The following is a 22084-nucleotide window of genomic DNA, read 5'->3' on the forward strand; positions in this document are numbered from 1 at the left end:
CAAAATGCAGATGATGAATTTTACCATACAAGAGCTATGAGAGCTGTTCTGAAAGAGCGCCTGAGATGGGAGCTTGCCTGCATGGCTGTTGAGAGCACTTAGGGGCCATTTGTGCATGTGTATCAGGCTCATTAAATGTTGGTTCTCAGAACTGGCCTCCTACTTGTTCTTCCATCTGTGCAGGACAGACACCCTTCCATGTACAGAAGGAGCCCTATGCAATGTCGCATATTGCATTGCTTTTCCTGAAACATACAATTAGAACTTGGTTTGGTAAGGAAAAGATAATGAAATAATGAAATCTTTTATTTAAAAAAGTGCCATAAACACAAAGTGTACAAGAATATTTTCCTTAGGAAATGCTTCACAAAGTAGCATGTTGGTAGAATTATGGAGAAGATTGATTCAGCATACCGTAAGAGAACTGTTTTCATGGGGTTCGGAGTGTTAATTCAAGACCAAGTATGTTGCAATAAAAATATCTACAAAAAAAAGTTTCTTACCCCTCCCTTTTCCTCCCCTACAAAACATGTAACTAAACATGATACCGGAATTGTCAGGCCTAGTCTCTCAGCCAGGAACGGATCTCAGGCTGCAGGGGCAGCGCTGAGCCCCCAGCACGGGTTGGTGTCTCACGAAGCCGCAGCAGGAACTTTGCAGACGCTCAGGCAAGCAAGCAAGAAGAGGCAGGTTTCTTTAGAAGAAGAAAAAGTTTATTGAGGAGAAAAAGAGCAGAAATAAAGTGGGACTCCCAGGCCAGGAAACCAGGCCTGGGAGGGGCAAGGAAGCCAAAGTGGAGTCGTGTCTCAGGGAATATATACTTTCTTTCCCTGATTATTCTAAAGCTCCACCAGCCTCTTTGTGATTGGTCAGTTCTCGGCTGTCTCACTTAATCTGCTACTGAGTGGGGGATCTTCACATTCCTTATCTAACAGCTTTCTCTTTCCCCATTTGTTACATCTTTATCTTTATGGCCTAGTCTTCCGGGAGAGCATCTCCACACTTTATCACCTGAAGAAAACCAGGACCATCCTGGATATTGTCCGTGGTCCTGGAATGTTTGTTTTTCCCATTTTGTTAACAATGGTCCTGGGATGTTTGTTTTTCCCAGTGGAATTGGTTACATTCCCTTGGTTGTCCTTATCTCTAAAGCCTCCCTAAATTCTTCAGAGGTCCCCTCCTGCACTGTCCCTAAAACTGCCTAATAACCCTAGCTTGCCCTGTGTCTCAAACAGAAGTATAAACTCTGTTAACAAAGTTTTGAAATAAATGACTTTTTAACATGTTGAACAATAAAGCAGTGACCTAGATTTTTTGTTGGTCTACAAAGTAAAATATATTCAGAAATCTCAACATCCATCTTAACGGCTGATTTTGTATTTTTAGAATTGTGTTTTCCACACTCATGCAATTTGCAATTGACTTGAACTTCATTTTTAAAAGGTAGGACCAACCATGTGACTAGACTGTTGTGAGTCAATTTGAGAGGTCGGTTTGGTCATAGCTTTGTGCTTATTCCCGATCACATCTAAAGTCAGCCAGATGGTTGACTTTATTTTCAAATCCTATTTTCAAATCTCTCCAGCCCTGCTTTTTCACAATCTAACTTCTAGTTCTACTGCTGTAATGTGAGCTCATTCTCCCTTTAGGACCTTTAAGAAAAAAACAGGTAACTGCTTTTCGTTTAGGCTACTCCCTGTGTATAGCTCTCCTGATGTTAGTAAGCTCCCAAAGGGCTGGGTCTACCCACACTTTATTTATATTTGTATATTTAACAATTGTACTTTGTAATGACCTTGAACTATGGTAATCACCTGATGAAAATGTGTGCTGAATTGTTGTATGCTTTGATCCCACTTCTGTATCTTGCAGTTATACAAGTCAAATATAATTTCTCCTAAGTCCATATTGAAAACTGCAAGTGAATCCTCCTGAATTTGTTATTGTCCAATCTGTACATTATTAGTTCTTTATCTGTTTAAGATCACAATTCTTCTACATGGACAGCTGGTTTCTCAGTATGTCTTTGAAAACTATTTCCAAAGCAGCACAACGAGTGTGGGTGCTGTGAGTACCACAGAGTAGACTCTATCTCTTCCCTCTCGCATCACTGTTCTTTTAATGATATTGTTTCAGATAACATTAGAACTTTAGTAAGCACAAGACTCTTGAATTATATCAAGTCAATTTCAAACCTGTAAATCTTGTTCACTCCTTAAGTGGACTCTGACTGTAACAGGGTGGTCCCCAGGAAAGGGGGAGGTTCCCTGCCCCTCCGAAGGGAGGGTGGAGCTGAGCAGGGAGAGGAGAAGCTGCAGAAGAGACTGAGGAAGGAAGCAGGATGGAGCCAGGAGACCTGGAGGAGGCGCATGGAGCCTAGAGACACATGAGGAAACTGTGCTTGTCTTTTGGTCGTGGACTGGGTGACAGATGTGGGTGAGACCTGTGGGGAGGTGACAGTGGCAGCTTTTATCTTGATGTTGATTTTGCTCTTTTCCTTCTGGGCTTGTCTGGTTGTTTCTGACCCTTTTCTGTGGGTCCGCACTGGAAGATGCTTTAGACTTGTGGCAGGCTTTGGGGCCTTGCTCTGGGCCATTCCCACGTGGATGGACTTTTACCCACAAGGGGATGGGTAACTTTGGGTGCTTCATTTAGAAACTAGACTCTTTGCCTTACCTGTATTGTTTCCTAGTTTTATTAAAGTTCCTTCCCATTAAAGTCTCCTATGTTTTGTGTTGATGCGGCGGATGGCAGAACCCATTTAGAATAGGCAGGTTTGCGGGGTTTGGGCTGCTCCTCTCCCTGTCCTATAACATGACCAGGAATAACTTGTTCTTAATTTCCAATACCAAATTTTTCTTACTTTCCCAACTTTCAGAGTTACATGCACACACACACGCACACACACAGAGTTTAATGCAGCCACCCGGCATGATGACTGCGTGTGAACGCCAAGCTGGGGGTCGTCTACATGACACAACATTAGCATCTGCATGATATGAAAGGTCCTTTGAGCTCATAGCACCATCTTAACTTTCTTTTCTTTTTTTAAGATATGCTTCTGATTATGAATGTGAAGATTCTAGAAAAAACCTGAGGTGTAGGTAGCAAGATATGGTGATTGTAATAAGAACATGTTAATCATCTTAATCTTCCCTAAATCCCAAGTAGGGAGCATGGCACACCCTGGTACTTTATAAGGTATCCTCTGAGAGTGGGTTCTGGAGTAAGGTTTTGAATCTCAGCTTTGCCATTTTCATTCTCTTACACTTTGTAAGGAGGCTTTAACAGTTTTTCCTCTACCATTCTCAGTTGTTGGCTGAGATCCCTGTAATGAAAGACAGATTAACAAGAGAATAAAAACAGAAGTTTATTAATATGTATACCTCATATATACATGGGAGACTTTAAGGAAAAATGAGTGACTTAGAAATCAGATTTAAATAGCATCTTACTAAGGAAAAGAGAGGTCACATTGGCTTCTTAGGAAAAAGTACATGATTTAGGCAAGATGAATGAGCCCTTAGGAGAAAGGATGGAAAGTGTGATAGTTTGTGACAAAGTTCTCTGGTCTCTCCTGTGGTGAGTCCTTCTTATCTGGTTGATGAAACTGCCAGCAGGGGATTTATGACAGCTGAGTTTCTTTTGGAGGATCTGTTTTTACGCAAAATAGGAAAGTTCAGAAAAAGCCTCTCCCTGCTTTTGTTGTTTTTCAGGTAACTACAACTCAAAATAATCAATATACCATAGTGTGATATTTGAGGGTAGGTAGCATATTCTGCTACCCTTCAAATTATCCTTATAAACGTTTAAATTTTCTGCCTCACTTGATCACAATAAAAGTAAAGTCAGGGAGGGCCTCCCCAGTGGCGCAGCGGTTGAGCGCTGGGTTGCGAAGCTGCCCACAGCCTCTACAGCGCCAGTTCGAACCCCGGCTGCTCCCCGGCCACCAGAGGAGGGTCCCACATGGCGCGCAGACCTCTCCTGCCGCCCGCTGCTCCCCTCAGCAGTGTACTTCGGTCCTTCTGCCTGCTCTGCTTCCCGCTCTGGCTCTGGTGAATTCTTTCACCCTCCCTCACTTCTGACTGTACCCAGTGCTTGTATAAATAAATAAATAAATCTTTAAAAAATAAAAAAATAAAAAATAAATAAATAATGTCAGGGAAAATGCCTATTTTATTCATAATATGTAGACAGGGCTTCTCACAGTGCTTAATGCCTGCCTGGAAGCTAAACAACTATAAGCAAATGAAAGAATATGTCACATGTGACCTACTTTCCTTTCATAAACCTGAGTTGTCCTCAACTGTAAAGTGAGTGTTAATTGTACCTGCAGGGTTATTGTGGGGCTTACATATAGCATATCAGAATATATATAAAATATTTAACACATTGTGAGAATGCATTAAATATTTGGTGTTATTATTGGTCAATCAATGATATAAAATATAGAGCAGCGAAAGAAGAAAAAAGTTTTTTAAAAGGAAGCATCAATAGGAGAGACATTTGGTATATTGCTTGGCCTGGGTACATTATAGTTTTAATGAAGGAAAAGAAATTTGACTAGTCTAGGAATCATTACAATGGTAAATAAATCCCTTGGAATTTATATAGGTGCTTACGTTTTAAAACTCCTTTTCTCAAGATGTCCCCCCTACCACATAGAATCCTAGCAAGTGGTTTCCTTAAAAAGGTAACCCTTTTTTAATACCCTAAATGGCCCTTTCATTAGAGAGCCTTAAAGAGTTTGATAGGCAGAAGATATGTCCCTGAGCTCCAGGCTGAAAAAGTCAGGTCATTAGTATTCAGTGTCCTTTAGTGCTCCACTCTGTAAGCCTTGAGCAGTCATTAACATTTCATGGAAATCCAGGAAGCATCCCATTTAGAACTGAAGAAGATTTTGACCTAAGACTTGAAATGAACCCAAAACAATAAAAATAAATAAATAAATAAAAACAAAGGACATACTCAGCACATAGAGTAAAAATAAAAATGAATTTCCGGTTTTATCAAAAATCCCTTTCTCAGAAGTTTATTGCAATATCTGTGATACAAAGAGGATTTTGCACATTTGCAGAGTCTCTTTCTAGATCAAGGTATAAAGCATTGGGCCTCCCTGGTGGCACAAGGGGTTAAGACACAACCTATGAGGCTATCCACAGCCACTGTAGCATGAGTTCAATCCCTGGCCAACCAGGGAGCTACCCACATGGCACAGCAGACCTCTCCTGTCTCTCCCACTGCTCCCCTCAGCAGTGTATTTCAGTCAATCTGCCTGTTCTGTTCCCCACTCTTTCTCTGGTGAATCCTCTCAAGCCCCATACCTCTGGCTGGTACCCCAGTTCTTGTATGCATAAATAAATAAATCTTAAAAAAAAAGGTACAAAGTATTAAGCCAGATTCTCCTAGAACAAACCTAATTCTTGAGAGTTAAGAACTTTTGAAAATTAAAAAGTTAAGCTTTTGAATTCTGGAACTATGAGAAGTGCTCCCATTTTTTTCCTGGAAGTGGAGGGTAGTGTATTCTCCTTTTGAAACTTCATGATGGGGAGAAAGTTGCTAATGGTATGATACAGCAAAGGTTAGATCATCATCAAGTCAGTTACTGATCACTTGATAAACTTGACCCCTGGTGGATGAATCCTCTCTGTGAAATGAGATGCTTTAATGCCTCAATTATATATAGGGTTTGAAGCAGCCTTTGAGTAGTGTCTGGGCAAATTCTCAGAAAGGTGCTGCCAGCTTTATGTTGCTCTGGTGCCCTGTTGGAAAGCCTCCTGAAGGAAGAACCCAAACGAGAGCATCACTCTGCAATTACAACTTACTTTAAAGTAAGTTGCAAATGCGTCAATGTCAAAAAATATAGCTTGGGGGACAGTGGTATAAGTCCTGGTCTGACTCCGAAGGCCTAAGAACAGGGAGCACCAATGTCTGACAGCAGAAGTTGGGTGTCCCACCTCAAGTATCGAGCAAATTTGCCTTCCTCTGCCTCTTTATTCTATTCAGGTTCTCAACAGATTGGATCATGCCCACCTGCATCTGTGAGGACAACATTCTTCCTCAGTCTACTAATTCAAATGCAAATCTCTTCTGGAAACATCTTCATAGACACTTCCAGAAATTATATTTACCAGCTATATGGCATCCCTTAGCCCAGTCCAAAATTAATATAAAGTTAACCATCACATCTAGTCAATACTGACATTGTCTTTGTTTCTTAATTTCTCGTGCTCTTTTTACACAAGAAGGGAAGAATTGTCATGCCTATTGTGACAATAACCTCATTGACTTTTGAGTCATCAGGAATCAGAATTGACTCTGTCCTTTGGGGTGATGGGCAATGGAATAACAGAGATAAACACTCCATTTTGTTTTATTTGTTATAAGTAACTCAGTTTTATACTAACACTGGCTATCACAGAGGTCTCTAGAACAGTGAGCTGGAAAGTTACAAATGGCATCAACTTACAATTTTGCCACTGAATATGAAGACTTAAAAAGTCCCTTTAATCTATGATCTAAGGAAGGTTTCTAAAATGACATTTTTGATAATTATTCTGATATTTTTCCTGGGAGATTACTATAAGTGATTAGGTATTTAACATTGATTTTTGAGAGTAATTTCTTAGAACTGGCTAGGCCAACTCTGACACAGACATGTTGTGGAATACTATTCCAGAAAAAAAAAAAGGAAAAAGCTGTTATTGATACAGCAATGTAACATGAATTATAAAAACAATATGCTGAATGAAAGAAATTTTACACAAAGCATTATGCTCTGTGATTGTTTTTATATAGACTGAGAACAAGCAAAATTAATGTATGATAAAAAAATAATCACAAAAGTGTTTTCCTTAAGCTGGGGGAAGGCTGGAGAGAGACTGGGAAGTATAGGGAACCTCTGGGAGCTGGTAACATTCTGTATCTCGATAGAGATTGGGTAACAAAGGTGTATGCATGTCTCAAAATCCATAGGATGCATTTGTAGCTTTATTGTATATAAATTGTACCCCCCAAAATGTAAACAAAATAATGACATTCATGATGAAATATTTAGGGGTGAAGTATACTAGGACCTGCAATTTACTTAGAATTGCAGTAATCACAACAAAAATGAACTGATGGATAAATACACAACAAGGCAAATATAGTAATTGTAGCATTCAGGTGGTTTTTCAAGTGCTCATTTTCCAGGTCTTTCAAGATTTTGGTAAATTTGAAAATTTTAGTAAAACACTAAAGATACAGTTTTAGAAGAATCTATTTACATAAAAAAACATGGAGGGAACCCTGGGTAGTGTTTTTAATGATGCAATATTGTTTAAAGTACTGAATATTCTTAAAGAAATTGTTACTTGTAAAAGTTAAATGAGAATTTATTACATTGCCTTTTGCAAAATGCTATTTTTAAGAGACATATAGTTGTAAACACATAAGGGTTTCTGAATTTGTAGCATGTCACGTGGACTGTTATGAAATTAAATTTGTAATTAAAAACTAGTGTTCTGATACCTCAACATCATAAAGGCCATCTATGACAAGCCAACAGCCAGTATCATTCTCAATGGTGAAAAGCTGAAAGCAATTCCATTAAGATCTGGAACAAGACAAGGATGTCCACTCTCACCACTGCTTTTCAATATAATACTGGAAGTCCTAGCCAGGGCAATAAGACAAGAGAAAGACATCCAAGGAATCCAAATAGGAAAAGAAGAAGTCAAACTGTCACTATTTGCAGACGATATGATATTATACATAGAGAACCCCAAAAACTCCACAGAAAAGCTAACTCAACTCATCAATCAGTTCAGTAAAGTGGCAGGATACAAAATCAACACGCAAAAGTCAGTAGCCTTCCTATACACAAACAATAAATCTGAAGAAGAAGAAATCAAAAAGACCATCCCTTTTGTTATTGAAACAAAAAAAATCAAATATTTGGGAATAAATCTAACAAAAGAGGTAAAGGACCTATACAAAGAAAACTATAAAACACTGTTAAAAGAAATAGAAGAAGACACAAAGAAATGGAGAGACATCCCCTGCTCATGGATTGGAAGAATAAACATTATTAAAATGGCCATCCTTCCAAAAGCAATATACAGATTCAATGCTATTCCAATCAAAATTTCAATGTCATTCTTCAAAGAAATAGAACAATTATTGATGAAATTGATATGGAATCACAAAAAACCCCGAATAGCCAAAGCTCTCCTGAAAAAAAAAGAAGGGAATGGAGGCATCAGACTCCCAGACTTCAAACTATACTACAAAGCCATAATCATCAAAACTGCATGGTATTGGAACAAGAACAGACATACAGACCAATGGAATCGAATAGAAAATCCAGAAATAAACCCACAGATTTATGGTCAACTAATCTTTGACAAAGGAGCAAAGACTATGCATTGGAGCAAAGAAAGTTTGTTCAATAAATGGTGCTGGGAAAACTGGGTCGCTACATGCAGAAGAATGAAGCTTGACCACCACCTCACACCATACACAAAAATCAACTCAAAATGGATTAAAGAACTAGACATAAGACCTGAAACCATAAAATATATAGAAGGAAATATAGGCAAAACACTACGTGATTTGCACATCAAAGACATCTTTACAGACACATCACCCAAAGCAGTGATAGTGAAGGCAAAGATAAACAGCTGGGACTATATCAAATTAAAGAGCTTTTGCACAGCAAAAGAGACAATAACAAAAACAAAGAGAAACCCCACCAACTGGGAGAACATTTTTGCACCCAACACTAATGATAAAGGACTGATCACAAAAATCTGCAAAGAGCTGATGAGACTCAACAACAACAAAGAAAATAATCCAGTCAAAAAATGGGCAGAAGAGCTTAAAAGAAACTTCTCTGAAGAGGAAATGCAAATGGCCAACAGGCATATGAAAAAATGTTCAACATCACTTGTCATCAGGGAAATGCAAATCAAAACTACCATGAGATACCATCTTACACCAGTAAGAATGGCACATATTAAAAAAACTAGCAACAACAAATGTTGGCGAGGGTGTGGAGAAAAAGGAACTCTTCTGCACTGTTGGTGGGAGTGCAAACTGGTCCAACCACTGTGGAAAGCTGTGTGGAGATTTCTGGACCTACTAAACATAGAGCTTCCATATGACCCAGCAATTCCACTCCTAGGTATTTACCCAAAGGACACAGAAACATCAATTCCAAAGAACACCTGCACCCCTATGTTTATAGCAGCACTGTTTACAATAGCTAAGCTTTGGAAACAACCCAAATGCCCAAAAATAGATGACTGGATCAAGAAGATGTGGTACATATATACCATGGAATATTACTCAGCATTCAAAAAAGATAAACACATGCAATTTGCTGCAACATGGATGGCGCTGGAAGGGATCATGCTCAGCGAAATAAGCCAAAAAGAAAAAGAAAAATACCGGATGGTCTCACTCATAGCAGGAATCTAGAAAACTTAAATAATGGACCAGGAAAATGAATAACTATAAGAAAGTGAAAATCAAAATCAACAAAAAACTATGAACCAGAGACACTTTTAGGGGGGCGGGGGCGGGAGGGGAGGGATTGGGGTCAGAATGGGGGGCTGCAATTGTATGGGGAATATAACAATAAAATTTATAAAATAAATAAAAAAAAAAAAAAAAACTAGTGTTCTGGTTTTGACTACACAGCACTTTAGTTTTAATTTTTTTCTCTTGTTAATCCCCATCAACTCTCTTTTAGAAATGATAGGTTCTGAAATGCAAAGAGGGATAATAAGCTGACGATAAAATTCAGGGAAGAGTATTGCTGGTGGGAGTGCAAGTATGCTGGTGGGAGTGCAAACTGGTCCAACCACTGGAGAGCTGTGTGGAGATTTCTTGACCTACTAAAGATAGAGCTTCCATATGATCCAGCAATTCCACTCCTAGGTATTTACCCAAATGACACAGAAACATTAATTCCAAAGGGCACCTGCACCCCTATGTTTATAGCAGTGCTATTTACAATAGCTAAGCTACGGAAACAACCCAAATGCCCAAAAATAATGACTGGATCAAGAAGATATGGTACATATACACAATGGAATGTTACTCAGCAGTCAAAAAAGATAAACACATGCAGTTTGCAGCGACATGGATGGAGCTAGAAGGGATCATGCTCAGCAAAATAAGTCAGAAAGAAAAAGAAAAATACTGGATGGTCTCACTCATAGCAGGAATTTAGAAAACCTAAATAAGGGACCAGGAAAAAGACTAATTAATACAAAGTAAAAATCAAAATCAACAAGCAACTATAAACCAGAGACACACTGTAGGGTTAGGGGTGGCGGGACGGGTAGGGAGAGGAAGGGATAGGGTACTAGGGTCAAAATAAGGGGGGTGCAATTGTATAGGAAATATAACCAAAATGAAAATGTATACATTGTGCAAAAATGAAAAATGATGTAAGAATTATATAAAATAAAATATTAAAAAAATTCAGGGAAGAGTAAAGTATATTTTAATGATGTAAATTAACTCATAAGAAATAACATTAAAAATCTTGACTTTATGTTCTCCCCTCTGGCTCTAGTGAATTCTCTCACTCTCCCACGCTTCTGACTTTACCCAGTGCTTGTATAAATAAATAAATAAATCTTTAAAAAAAACCCTTGACTTTGTGGTAAAATAATATCATAGCACTGACTTTTCATACCCTAAGAATTACTGGATTTTAGGAAGACTAGAGTATAATTCAGAATGACCATGACCGATAAGGACATTGTGCTTTTTTCAAATGCACAAAGTCCAGCAGGAACATGCATACAAGTTCACTGTTCAGGACCAAAACCAAGGAAAAATGTGGAATGAGGAAGGAACCAGGCATGAATCTATGATTTCACATGCAGTGTGTTCACGGAATATTCACTGTCCCTTGTGTAATGATTGTGTCAACCTTGAGATATATTTATACACACACACACATCTATAATACATTTATATTATACAAGTCTATATATTTAAATATGTTTAAGTAATTGAAGAAATGAGTAAATGTTCAAAGAGGAGCAAGATAACTAAAATAATGAAAAACTGGACCTGTGAGGAAAATCTAAGGGAAGAAAAAAATTCTCAGAATACTTAAAGGCCAAGAAGATTCAGGATTTGCTTGCTTTCCATTTTGAATTACATGAAGTGCTTTATGAGGAGTTTCTATGAAAAACTAACAAGGAAAATTGATTTAAGCCGTACTTCACTGTGTAAATGGAAGTAGCTCTTGACTTCAAAGTTGATTAAACTCTGGAGTAATTACCAAGAGACATGATGGAATCCACATACTGGGAAATTATAAAAAATATAAATTCTGGTGGTTCTATGTTCATCTGCCAGAGGTTGAGGGCAAATTCAGATGATTTCTGGAAAAACCTTCCTGAGTTTGCAGTCTTCTAATGTTTCACTCCACAGTAAGATTTTGATGTACAGCTTGGAACTACATTTTGTATTTCAGGGCTTTCTATAAGAAATGACATATTTAAATATGCTTTACTTAAAAATTCACTAATATACAGTGAACCACTATGCTTAGCAATACTGTACTGTAGTCTTGAAATCTGCTGAGATTTTAAATGTTCTTATCACAGAAAAAAGAAAAGAACAAAAACTAACTGTGTAAATGGATATATTAACTAGTGTGATTCTGATGATTATTTCACAATGTTTATATATCTCAAGTTATAGACCTTAGATATAAACAATTTTAAGCAGTTTTTATTTGTGAATTATACCTCAGTAAAACTTGACAAAGTCACTATATTGAATTATTCCCCTTTTCATTAGGTTTGTTTCATAACAGATAATTACATATTGCTTTGATGACCTTGTAACACACTGCTTAATTTAGTTTCTTACTTTATTTTTATTATAAAATAGAATGAATTCTGTCATTTTTCTCTTATTTCATAACATAATTAAAAGGGAGTTTTTATAGTTAAATATAATATTATTATATTAATCAGTGCTTCCTATTGGTTAAAGGGTCCCTACTTGAGAATAAGTATGTCTAACAGCCTTTGCTTCTTATCCTGCAGGTACCCTATTTCACCATCCAAGGCCAGTTAGAAAGAACTGAGACGAAAATGTTGTCTCTGTGAATGATTTATCTTCTCTCTGAGAGTCCATATGGCAAAATCCCTTTTGCAAATTTTCCATTGTAGTCTCCCTTTTTGATTTCTTAATCTTATTCCTTGACTCATTTGATTTTTATTCTTTGCAGAACAAAACTTGCTTCCTGTTGTGATGCTGTCCAAAACTTCGTTGTTTCTCAAAATAACACTCCAGTTGGGACTAACATCAGTTATGAGGTGGAAAGCAAATACGAGATTTTAATTAGACAGAACATTTTTAATATGTTTCCAGTGGTGAGTAAAGATTTGCTGTGGTTTATTTGGGTGAGAATTCCAGGGAATTTATTCACTCACTTTAAGTTATAGTAATGGAGGAGTTAATTAAAACACCATACTTATACTCTGATATGTTGTATAAAATATGTATAGCAGTCCATTTTTAAAAGGTATTTCTGGATGCAGGGTGGCTCTGTAAGGAATGGCATTTATCCCTTAAATGATAAGCTCTCCTAGTCCTTGAGTCTTCATGACTCATCTTGAAGGAGATGAGGTACTTAGGCTCTCTGCATAGTAATTACTGGCACTTGGGAGATGTCCATTTTTCACCTGGAATAAGATTCTTCCAGTTGTCAGGCTGGTTGACTAAATCAATTTCTTTACAAAGAACTTAAGGTATATTTGGGGGGAAGTAAATATGTGAGAATTTGTGGTCAATAAACACCTCTGTAAGACATGGATTTTTTTGTCTTATGTGTTCAGAGCTACTAGAACATTCCCTAGTGCACTCATTACATATTTGCTAAATAAACTAATGGGTAATTATATGGTATCTTTATAAGAAGAAACTCATTCCTTTATATAAATCCAAACTGGGAGGGAGAAATTTTGTCATGAAGAACATTCCATTGCTTATAAATATACACTTTCAGGCATATTTTAAGGAATTGGTTAAAAGCCATCAGGCCAAGTCAGTATTGTCAAAACTAGGATTATTTTATAAATGCTGTGGGGTATTTGATACTTACAATTAATTCCCTTTTGTTAGAACTTTGCTTTCAAATAATTTGTCATGTATGTTTTCCCATTTTTCTTAATATTATAATTCAATGGAGAATAATTTTTTGAGAACAAATAAGAAATAAACAGAATTTTTTTTTTTAAGATTTATTTATTTATTTATATAAGCACTGGGTACAGTCAGAAGTGTGGGAGGGTGAGAAAATTTACCAGAGCCAGAGCGGGGAGCAGAGCAGGCAGAAGGACCAAAGCACACTGCTGAGGGGAGCAGCGGGCGGCAGGAGAGGTCTATGCGCCATGTGGGTGGGACCCTCCTCAGGTGGCCAGGGAGCAGCCGGGGATCAAACCTGCACTGCAGAGGCTGCAGGCGGCTTCGCAACCCAGCGCTCAACCGCTGCGCCACCAGGGAGGCCCATAAACAGAAAATTATAGAGAAAAATGAAACTTTTCTGGAAGGATAGGAGGACAAAAAATAACAAACAGCATTCTAAAAATGCCCTCATGTTGCATTGAAATGACCAAAAGTTGAAAATTTAATAATAGCTAAAGAATATTTATGTTCCCTATCAGGGAAGGTCTTGAAAAGTTCCACAAAGAGCCACCTATTCAGCAGTTTTTGCTAGTGTTCCCTTGCTTTACATGACCAGAACAAAGGAACAAGAGGTCCCTTGCCTCTATTGGGCCCCCTGAAAAGAATATATTTACCTAGTTTTGTTAATTCTGTATGTGATTAACAGCATTCATTTTCCAAGTTTGTACTGAATTTTAAGGCTGGGGGGAGAAAATTCTGAATTCAATATAGAACAATTGCAACACTTCTCTGTGTTGCTTCAGCATTTGCTCTCAATGGACATGACTTCCAGTGAGAGAGCCTCTTCCTACCCAGCTTCCCACACACACCCTGCCCTGCTCTGTCTCACTCTGCCCTGCTCTGCTGCATTCGGGTCCCCAGGACTCGGCCATAAGGCAGAATGCAATAAATGCATTTGGATAATGTGAATGCTTTTTCCTTCAAAAGCTTTCTAAGTTGCTTGAAAAAAAATGACAAAGTTGGCTTTCAACCAGACTGAGAAATGAGCAGGCAGTTGAGTGGCACAAATTTGCATTTTCTTAGCAGGTTTATTTTAGGTAACATTGAAGTTTGTAATTTATTGAAACTCTTACTGAATATGAGATCCCAAGTATATGGATGTTTTCCCCCAGATGACCAAGAAACCAGAGAAAAACATTCATTATTTTGAGTGTTTAATTGGAGATAGGTTTCCCTCAGTAATCTTTTCCATTGTATGATAAATCACATATTTGCATTCTGCCCTATCTATAAAATTCAGGATTTATTGTGGTACTGTGAGTAAGCACTGTCTGAAGACATCTTGAGCTAGAAGTTCAGTAAGTTATGATAACCTGAGATATCTGAAAACCACCCATTTAAAAGCCAAACAATATGCTAAGCATCGCAGATATAAAAAGAAATAAGACTTGTACTGAAGTTAACATTTTATCCACTAAGCGAGAGGAGTGGTATCACGTGTAGGTTAAGGTCATGGGCTCTGGAGCATACTGCCTGCGTTTGAAGACACATTTGCCCCTTCCTTGCCACTCCTTAATCTCCTGCCTCCATTTCCCCATCTGTGAAATGCTCCTGTGGTGGTTGTATGAATTACATGTGTTGATAAGGTGTGCACTGTGAACAGTAGCTCATGCATAACAAGCATTATATATGATTGTTAACTTTTAGAGTCAAACCTAGACATGCTGAAACAGGTTTTTGTGGGTTTTTTGCTAGTTTGGTATCTTCTAGATGCAGCATTGGGAACACAGTGTTTGAGGGGTCTGTTGAATTGCCCAGAACTACCTTAAACCTGGGGTGTTTCCAGTGATGCTAGTAAACTGACTTTTGTCGGTAGGATGCCCTGATCTGTAGCATGTGCCAATTTTAAGGATGTAAATATTCCTACTGTGGCCAGTTTTAATTTATCAAAGGTTTCACAACCAGATATCAAATTCTGGAATAATTACTTGTTGGCTCCCACAAGTAGGTAGAAGTGGGCTCCAACACAGTGCTGGGGCTCATGTAGGGTGGGTCGTTGGGTCAGCAAGCTCTTATAGAAAAGTCACTGCATGCATTGCCTGGTGCTAGGTCTGCAAACGATGAGAGGGATTTAAAGTGGTCCACACACTCTGTGCCCTCAAGAATGTACACTTGAATTCCAGAGACAAAAGAGGTAAGTCGGCAACTCATCACTGTGAAGTCTGAGCTGGCATCTTACCTGCCAATCAAGGTCACACCTTTACTTCACAGAATGTTACCAACAAAGAAAAGGTATTGAACTGAAAAGTTATGTTTCAGACTAAGAAGGATTGGAAGAAACCTTCTGGGGAAAGTAAGTTGGGTTCTTGGAGGAAATAAAAAGGACTCATTCTTGGAAATTAGTTTGAAATAGGTCAGCACAGAGCTGGAAGACCTCCCTGAAGCACCCTTGTGGGTCATTTGTGAGGGTGGCAGGCATATGTCTCACACCACCCCTGAACCTGGAGGTCTAAGTTTCACTACATTAACTATTCATTTTATTTCCAAGATAGATAACAATGTTCCTTTCTAATGCTTTATTTTCTCTTTTTTTGCTGAAAACATTCTGCTTGTTGGAAAGGTCCAAAGTAGAATTTTGCCATTCTCTTTTTATCTACTTCATTATGTGACATAAATACGTTATATTACCTGTTATATACAAACATATATTTGTTTTATTATATTAAACTGCATATGATAGGCTGCCTATTTCTCTCAAGAGAAATGAAACTTAGGTTTTTAGGACTTTTTATTATAGTCATAAGTTGATCAGCAATGCTATAGTGTTTCTACTTCTGCTACTTCTACTTTCCTTAGGGTGTATAAAAATTAAGCTACATGAATTAAACTGGTGGTGGTGGTGGTGGTTTTTTAAAACTAAATACTTTCTGTGGTGCTTTTCTACTTTCTCCTGATAGTCCCAGCCATTTATGGAGTACCCTTACAATCAGTGTGCAGTGGTTGGAAATGGAGGGATCCTGAATAAGTCTCTCTGTGGAGCTGAAATAGATAAATCCGACTTCGTTTTTAGGTAAGAGCTGTCAAGCTGGTTTCTTTGTAACCAAAGATCAGTTGGATATTGTAAAGGCATAGTGTTAAGAAAATTCATGTAAATTTCAACTTTTGAGCCAGGTGCTTAAATCTACAAATTATCTTGAAAGAGTTTTCTTAAGTATTGAATGAATCACGAGCTCTAAAGAACGCTGATGCCTGAAGGATCAAAATGTGCTGTGGTCACTTGTCAGAAACTGTGGGTGAAATCATGGTGGAAGAGAGTCTGTGCCGCAGGACTGTCAGAGCATATTCATGTTAGCATCGCTCCCTGGAAAGCATTTTAGGGGTCATTTCCCGGGTTTCCTCCTACTCGCTTTAATAGCGCATTTCAAAAAAGTTTCATTCTCAGGTACTTAGGAAAATGCTGGCCTAGGCATTATACAGCCACGCAGCATCATTATTTATTGTGTTTTTTGGCTTGAAATTAAAACTTTCCTTCTGCAGTTTCTACATTCTGTTTTTTAAATGCTTATATCTCAGTACCAGCAAGCTTGCAAAAATAGAAACAAAAGTGGTTTCTGTGTGTGCCAATACTAAGTCAAGCTGTAGAACAGCTCTACGTTCAGAATATGATAGAAAGGTGATTCATCCCTGTGAGGATGGATTTCCATTGAAATGCACCTTTTATAAAAAAGTAACTAGAAATCCGTTTCTTCTTATTTTAGGAGCACTGATTTCATACATCAGAGGACCTCCTTTGATCCTTATTGATTTAATGTTGTTGCTCTTTTAAGCAATGAAAAGGAAATACAGTTTTGAATCAGTAGCTCTCCCTCATTTTAAAATTCTCATTTTAAAATTTTCTGTTGAAGGTAATGACAGAACAACAGACCTGACAGTCCCACAATTATTGGATGTGTTCCTTATAATTCATGTTAAAATAGCCAATACCTGAATGATTTAGTCGTTTTGTTAAGGTATTTGGTATGAAAAAAGCCATAATAATGGTAAATAATTCTTGTACTTGTTATTAATAGACTTAAAATTCCAAACAATATCTGTGGTATTATACTGAAGCATCCATTTTCCTTTGTAGCAAATATAGGAAATAGAACTTTAGTTTTTAAAATTAAAAAAACCATTCTCAACAGATACGTAATTTATAATTCTAAAATAAATGCATGTATTTCTAGATTCTGCATTTGCAGATGCCAGGTATTTTCCTGAACATAGAGATCCCTTTGAAGTTAAGTTTCCCAACTGAAAGGCTAGAAATGATTAGCATCATTAAAATTTATTCAATTATTAAGCCTGTACTTATTTTGACTGTACATGTTCATAATTTATAAGCAAAGGGAAAAGTTATTGCTTCTCCTCATTTCAAAATGTTGAGAGGTTTCAGTTAAGAGGATAAGGAACAAAAACTGTCAATGAGTAACTGTACTGCACTGTTGTAGATATCACAACACTCAGTATTTCCTGTAGGAGTTGTCCATACCTTTAATTGGACTATGGGAGCCTTGGTGATGGGTATGGTTTGGTAACATACATCTGAAGAGGTGTGATCCTATACCTCTGCATCATATACAATGTTGTAATACAATGATATTTCAATAAATAAAAGAGAGAGAGCGAGAGAGAGAGAGAGAGAGAGAAATAATATGGGGGATGTTCTAGAATACAAATTTGTTACAGGAAGCCAATTAAATAAATACAGGATTACTATTTATTTTTTCCCAAGTGCCATTATTTATTTAGTAATTCTATGATGTATATATATATATTTTGTGTGTGTGTGTGTGTGTGTGTGTGTGACCCTCGCTGGTGGCTGGGGATCGAACTGGCGCTGCAGAGGCCTCGAGCAGCCTCACAATCCAGCGCTCAACCACTGCGCCACGAGGGGAGGCCCTGATGTATATTTTTTATGAGAAACGTACAAGTTTCATTCCTTTTATTTCATAGAGCATGGAATCCAATGCTTCAATCTTATTTGCATACTGCAGAACACATCAACTTTAGGACTTCTTAAGAAGTACCCAGAGATGCTCCTTTTCTATGTATGGCTTTAAAGGAATGGCCTTCTTGAAATTCTGTAAATGACCCTTAAGGAGACATAACCAACTTTCTCTTTTTTTGAAACAGAAATATAATTACTCAATACAATTCTGAATTTGTCTTCCAACTTAAAGAACAAATTAATACTCAAAAGGAGATGAGAATATCAACATGAAAACAGCATTATAATAACATTAAGCTTTTATTTATTAGCAGCATAATTGATGGGAAAGCTATCCATATGGGAATCAGGAGATTTTGAGTTTTTTATATAATCTTTGCTTCTGGTAGAGTGCATAATCTCAGTCACAGTGCCCGTTTTTTTAAATCTGTAAACTGTTGATTGTTGGGAATACAATCAATACAAACAATGACAACTTTAATAAAAGATTATATATTCTTCTAAGGCTAGGCACAGTGTAATTGTTATTTCCAACTTTGTTGCTTATGAAATCTTACTATCAAGACCATTTATTAAATTTGTATACTTTTACAATGCTGAAATGGCAACTAAGAGTTCAGTACTTACTAAATAGTTTTAAATGGAAATCAAATGGATTTTGAGAGACTCTAAGAGATCGCTTTCAGAGAACAGTATCTGGCATTTTTTTCAGTGTAAAGATAATGGTGATAAATGTGTGCTTAAGTGAACACACTATTTTTACTATTTTGAAAATAATTTCCCTTCCAAATTTCAGGTGTAACCTCCCTCCAGTAACAGGAAATATTAGTAAAGACGTTGGCAGTAAAACCAATCTTGTAACTATAAATCCCAGTATCATAAAGCTAAAGTAAGTACCTACATATTTCCTAATACTTAAGAATATTTTCCTCCATTGCTTAACATGTTTCTTAATCTGAGCATTAATCTTGTTGCTGAGACTGACTTGCAATATTACTGACTTGGGGAAATATATATGAAAACACTTGTATTTTTTGACATTCTGTCAAATTTGTTGTTCATAAGAAATATGGTCAGTTATAAGCTGAATGTTTCTAGTCAAATAAGAGTTTATTTATCTCTTCATCATTTTAACAATAGTGAAGTTACTTTTTCAATTTTATTTTAGAATTTTAGCATTATTCTTTTTTCTTGGTAGTACTTTTTCAATGAGACAATATTTAGAAACTTCAGAGAGTAAGCCTTAGGAGAACCTGGCAAAATTAATTTTTCATTTTGGATAATTTATTATTAAAAAAATAATCCCCATGGTTTTTTTTTACTGCAGCATAACTACTAAAATAATGTTGCTTGGTAAATAAAAGTTCCATGCATAGTTTTACACCATTTTTCATGAAATATGGCTAATAATTACTATTAGTATAACATGCCCCCAAATAGTTCTAGCATATCTTGAAAGAATATAAAATATTATGCTTGTCTCCCAAGAGCTCATTTTCTAAACATACATAAATTGTACGTATAAGTATATTTACTAATCTATTGTTTGAATCAAACATATAGATATATTGCAACGTGTGAAGAAAATTTAAAATACATTTGTATCTGTGTGTATATATAGAGATGATATCATAGGTTTTATAAGGAAACCTTTATTTCATAATAACATGTAAAAAAGGTGCACAAATGAGATTATAAAGGTTCAGCTATATGATTTTTTTAATGTGTAAATATTTGAAGAGTGTGCTATATTTGAGATAGCATTTTATCATTATACATTTGGAAGGTGTTTCAGCATCAAAAAAACAATCTCAGAAAAAAAAATGACTGAGTTGGAAAATAAAATAATGCAAGTGCTGTGCTTATCTAGTCAGGGTATCACCTGGTGAGAAAATAGAAATAAAGCCTGATATACCAAGAAAGAGAGATGAATATGGAGGGCTTAGCTCTTGATATTGAGGGCTTAGCTCTTGATATTTAACAGTTGCTTACTTGTAGTGTTTTCCTCAAATCAATCATTTCTCTTATATACAGCAATACAAATGGTTCAGTTTTAATGTCAGTTGTTAATTCAAACTCATGTTACCAAAACTACTACTTTGACTATTATTGATGTCATTATCATAATCTTTTAAAAATTTGGCAGATATGGAAACTTAAAGGAAAAGAGAACAATATTCCTGAAGGATATTGCAAACTACGGAGATGCATACCTTCTTCTGCCAGCATTTTCCTTTAGAGCCAACACCATTGCCTCTTTTAGAGTGTATGAAACATTGAAAGTGTTTCAAGCAAGACCAAGAGTCATATTTTTCCATCCCAAGTACCTGAAAAATCTTGCCCTTTTCTGGAGAACTAAAGGTGTGACAGAATATCGCCTGTCATCTGGCTTGATGATCACAAGTGTGGCAGTTGAACTGTGTGAGAATGTGAAGCTGTATGGATTCTGGCCCTTCTCAAAAACTGTAGAAGATACACCTGTCAGCCATCATTACTATGACAACAATTTACCTAAACGTGGTTTCCATGAGATGCCCAAAGAATATAGCCAAATTCTCCAACTTCACCTCAAAGGAATACTCAAATTACAATTTAGCAAATGTGAAACAGCCTAAGCAAAATATCTTAAAATGGGAAAAATTTTAATACAATATAGTGGGTAACTAACAGTGTTTCCAAATGTGAAGAAAGATCATATTAAGATATAGTAGGAATGGCCCCAACACTTGGTTTGATCAAACTTCCCAATTAGTTCACTCATTCAATTGTTCTGAGATAGCATCTTATCATTATACATTTGGAAGATATTTCAGCATCAAAAAAAAAGGTACTATGTTATTTAGCTCGTATTTGTAAAATGTGATAATCTATGAAAACATTTGTTGAAGTATTTGGTGTGAGGTAGGGACTGGATGAGTATTTCCTTGTTGATATTTGTGACAGCTGTTTCCACCCTCACAAACTATGATTAAAGTCATGCTATCTTAGAGATCTTTTCTGGAGAAATCAGCCCAATTGCTGATTGGCCCTTCTCAAAAACGGTAGAGATACACATTGGGGTTCTTTTCTGACAGTCCTCTGTATTATCAATAATATCTTTCACATCTTTCTTCCTATCTTAAAGAATGCATGTAACAAAAAGGATGTACTGAAACAAGAATCCCTTGGTTATTCAGAAATGAAATCCTTCACTTCATGTAGTAATATGTCTACTTCTGATTATGTTCATTTGTATTATTAGCTGCTATGACATTTTGGTTAGATTTAGACCAATTCTTTTCCCATTTTATTTAATTCAAAATGATTCTTTAGAATTTATATTAACTTCCTATCTCATTCATAAGCCTCTCCCACTGAAAGGATCTACATCAAGGATCTACTTTATTATATACTTTAATATATATATTAAAGCTTGTTTATGCCAAACTCTGTGGAAGGAATGGAAAGATGGCTAGGAATTAGATGTGTGTATCACCTACTATGATGTAGTTCATAAATGCTATTGCAATAGTTTTTAATGTAAGTACTGTGAGGAACAAAAGCAGGAAAAATTAAATTTATTTTGGTGGAATCTATTTCAGAGAACAAATGAATCCTGAATTAAACCTAGAAAATAAATAAGATTTTACCAAATGATAAAAGTTCAGGTAGTGGAAATATGAAAAAGGAGAAAGTTATTCTTTTGATTTTGATTCTTCACAATGAGGATATTTGATGATAAATCATAGACTTTGCCCCAAGAACTGCCACATCCCATGTCATATGGTAAGCTGTAGTATGTAGGGGTGGTGACTTGGGCCCACATCTATGAAATGGAAATAATCTGATCTGATTGATTTCATAGTAAAGCTATTAAAGATTAAAGCACAAAAAAACTTAATCCTCATAAGGAAAGATATATGTTTACATGAGAAATAAGACTAATAAATTAAACATCAATAAAGTAAA

At 36.5% G+C, this 22084-nt stretch overlaps 1 protein-coding gene across 1 annotated transcript in view; it reads left to right on the top strand.

Annotated features, from left to right (window-relative positions):
* ST8SIA6 (ST8 alpha-N-acetyl-neuraminide alpha-2,8-sialyltransferase 6) overlaps positions 1 to 20751 on the top strand; it is a gene marked incomplete at both ends in the record, with an annotated part of 100305 nt that extends 79554 nt beyond the window's left edge. The window contains 4 exons of the mRNA XM_084254235.1: positions 12248 to 12392; positions 16104 to 16216; positions 18933 to 19025; positions 20283 to 20751. Coding sequence (XP_084110361.1) covers positions 12248 to 12392; positions 16104 to 16216; positions 18933 to 19025; positions 20283 to 20751 — 820 coding nt within the window. The remainder of the gene's footprint in view (positions 1 to 12247; positions 12393 to 16103; positions 16217 to 18932; positions 19026 to 20282) is intronic.
* Between the last annotated feature and the right edge of the window lie 1333 nt (positions 20752 to 22084).

Source organism: Talpa europaea, assembly GCF_964194135.1.
Source record: "Talpa europaea genome assembly, chromosome: 14".
NCBI classification, from domain to species: domain Eukaryota; kingdom Metazoa; phylum Chordata; class Mammalia; order Eulipotyphla; family Talpidae; genus Talpa; species Talpa europaea.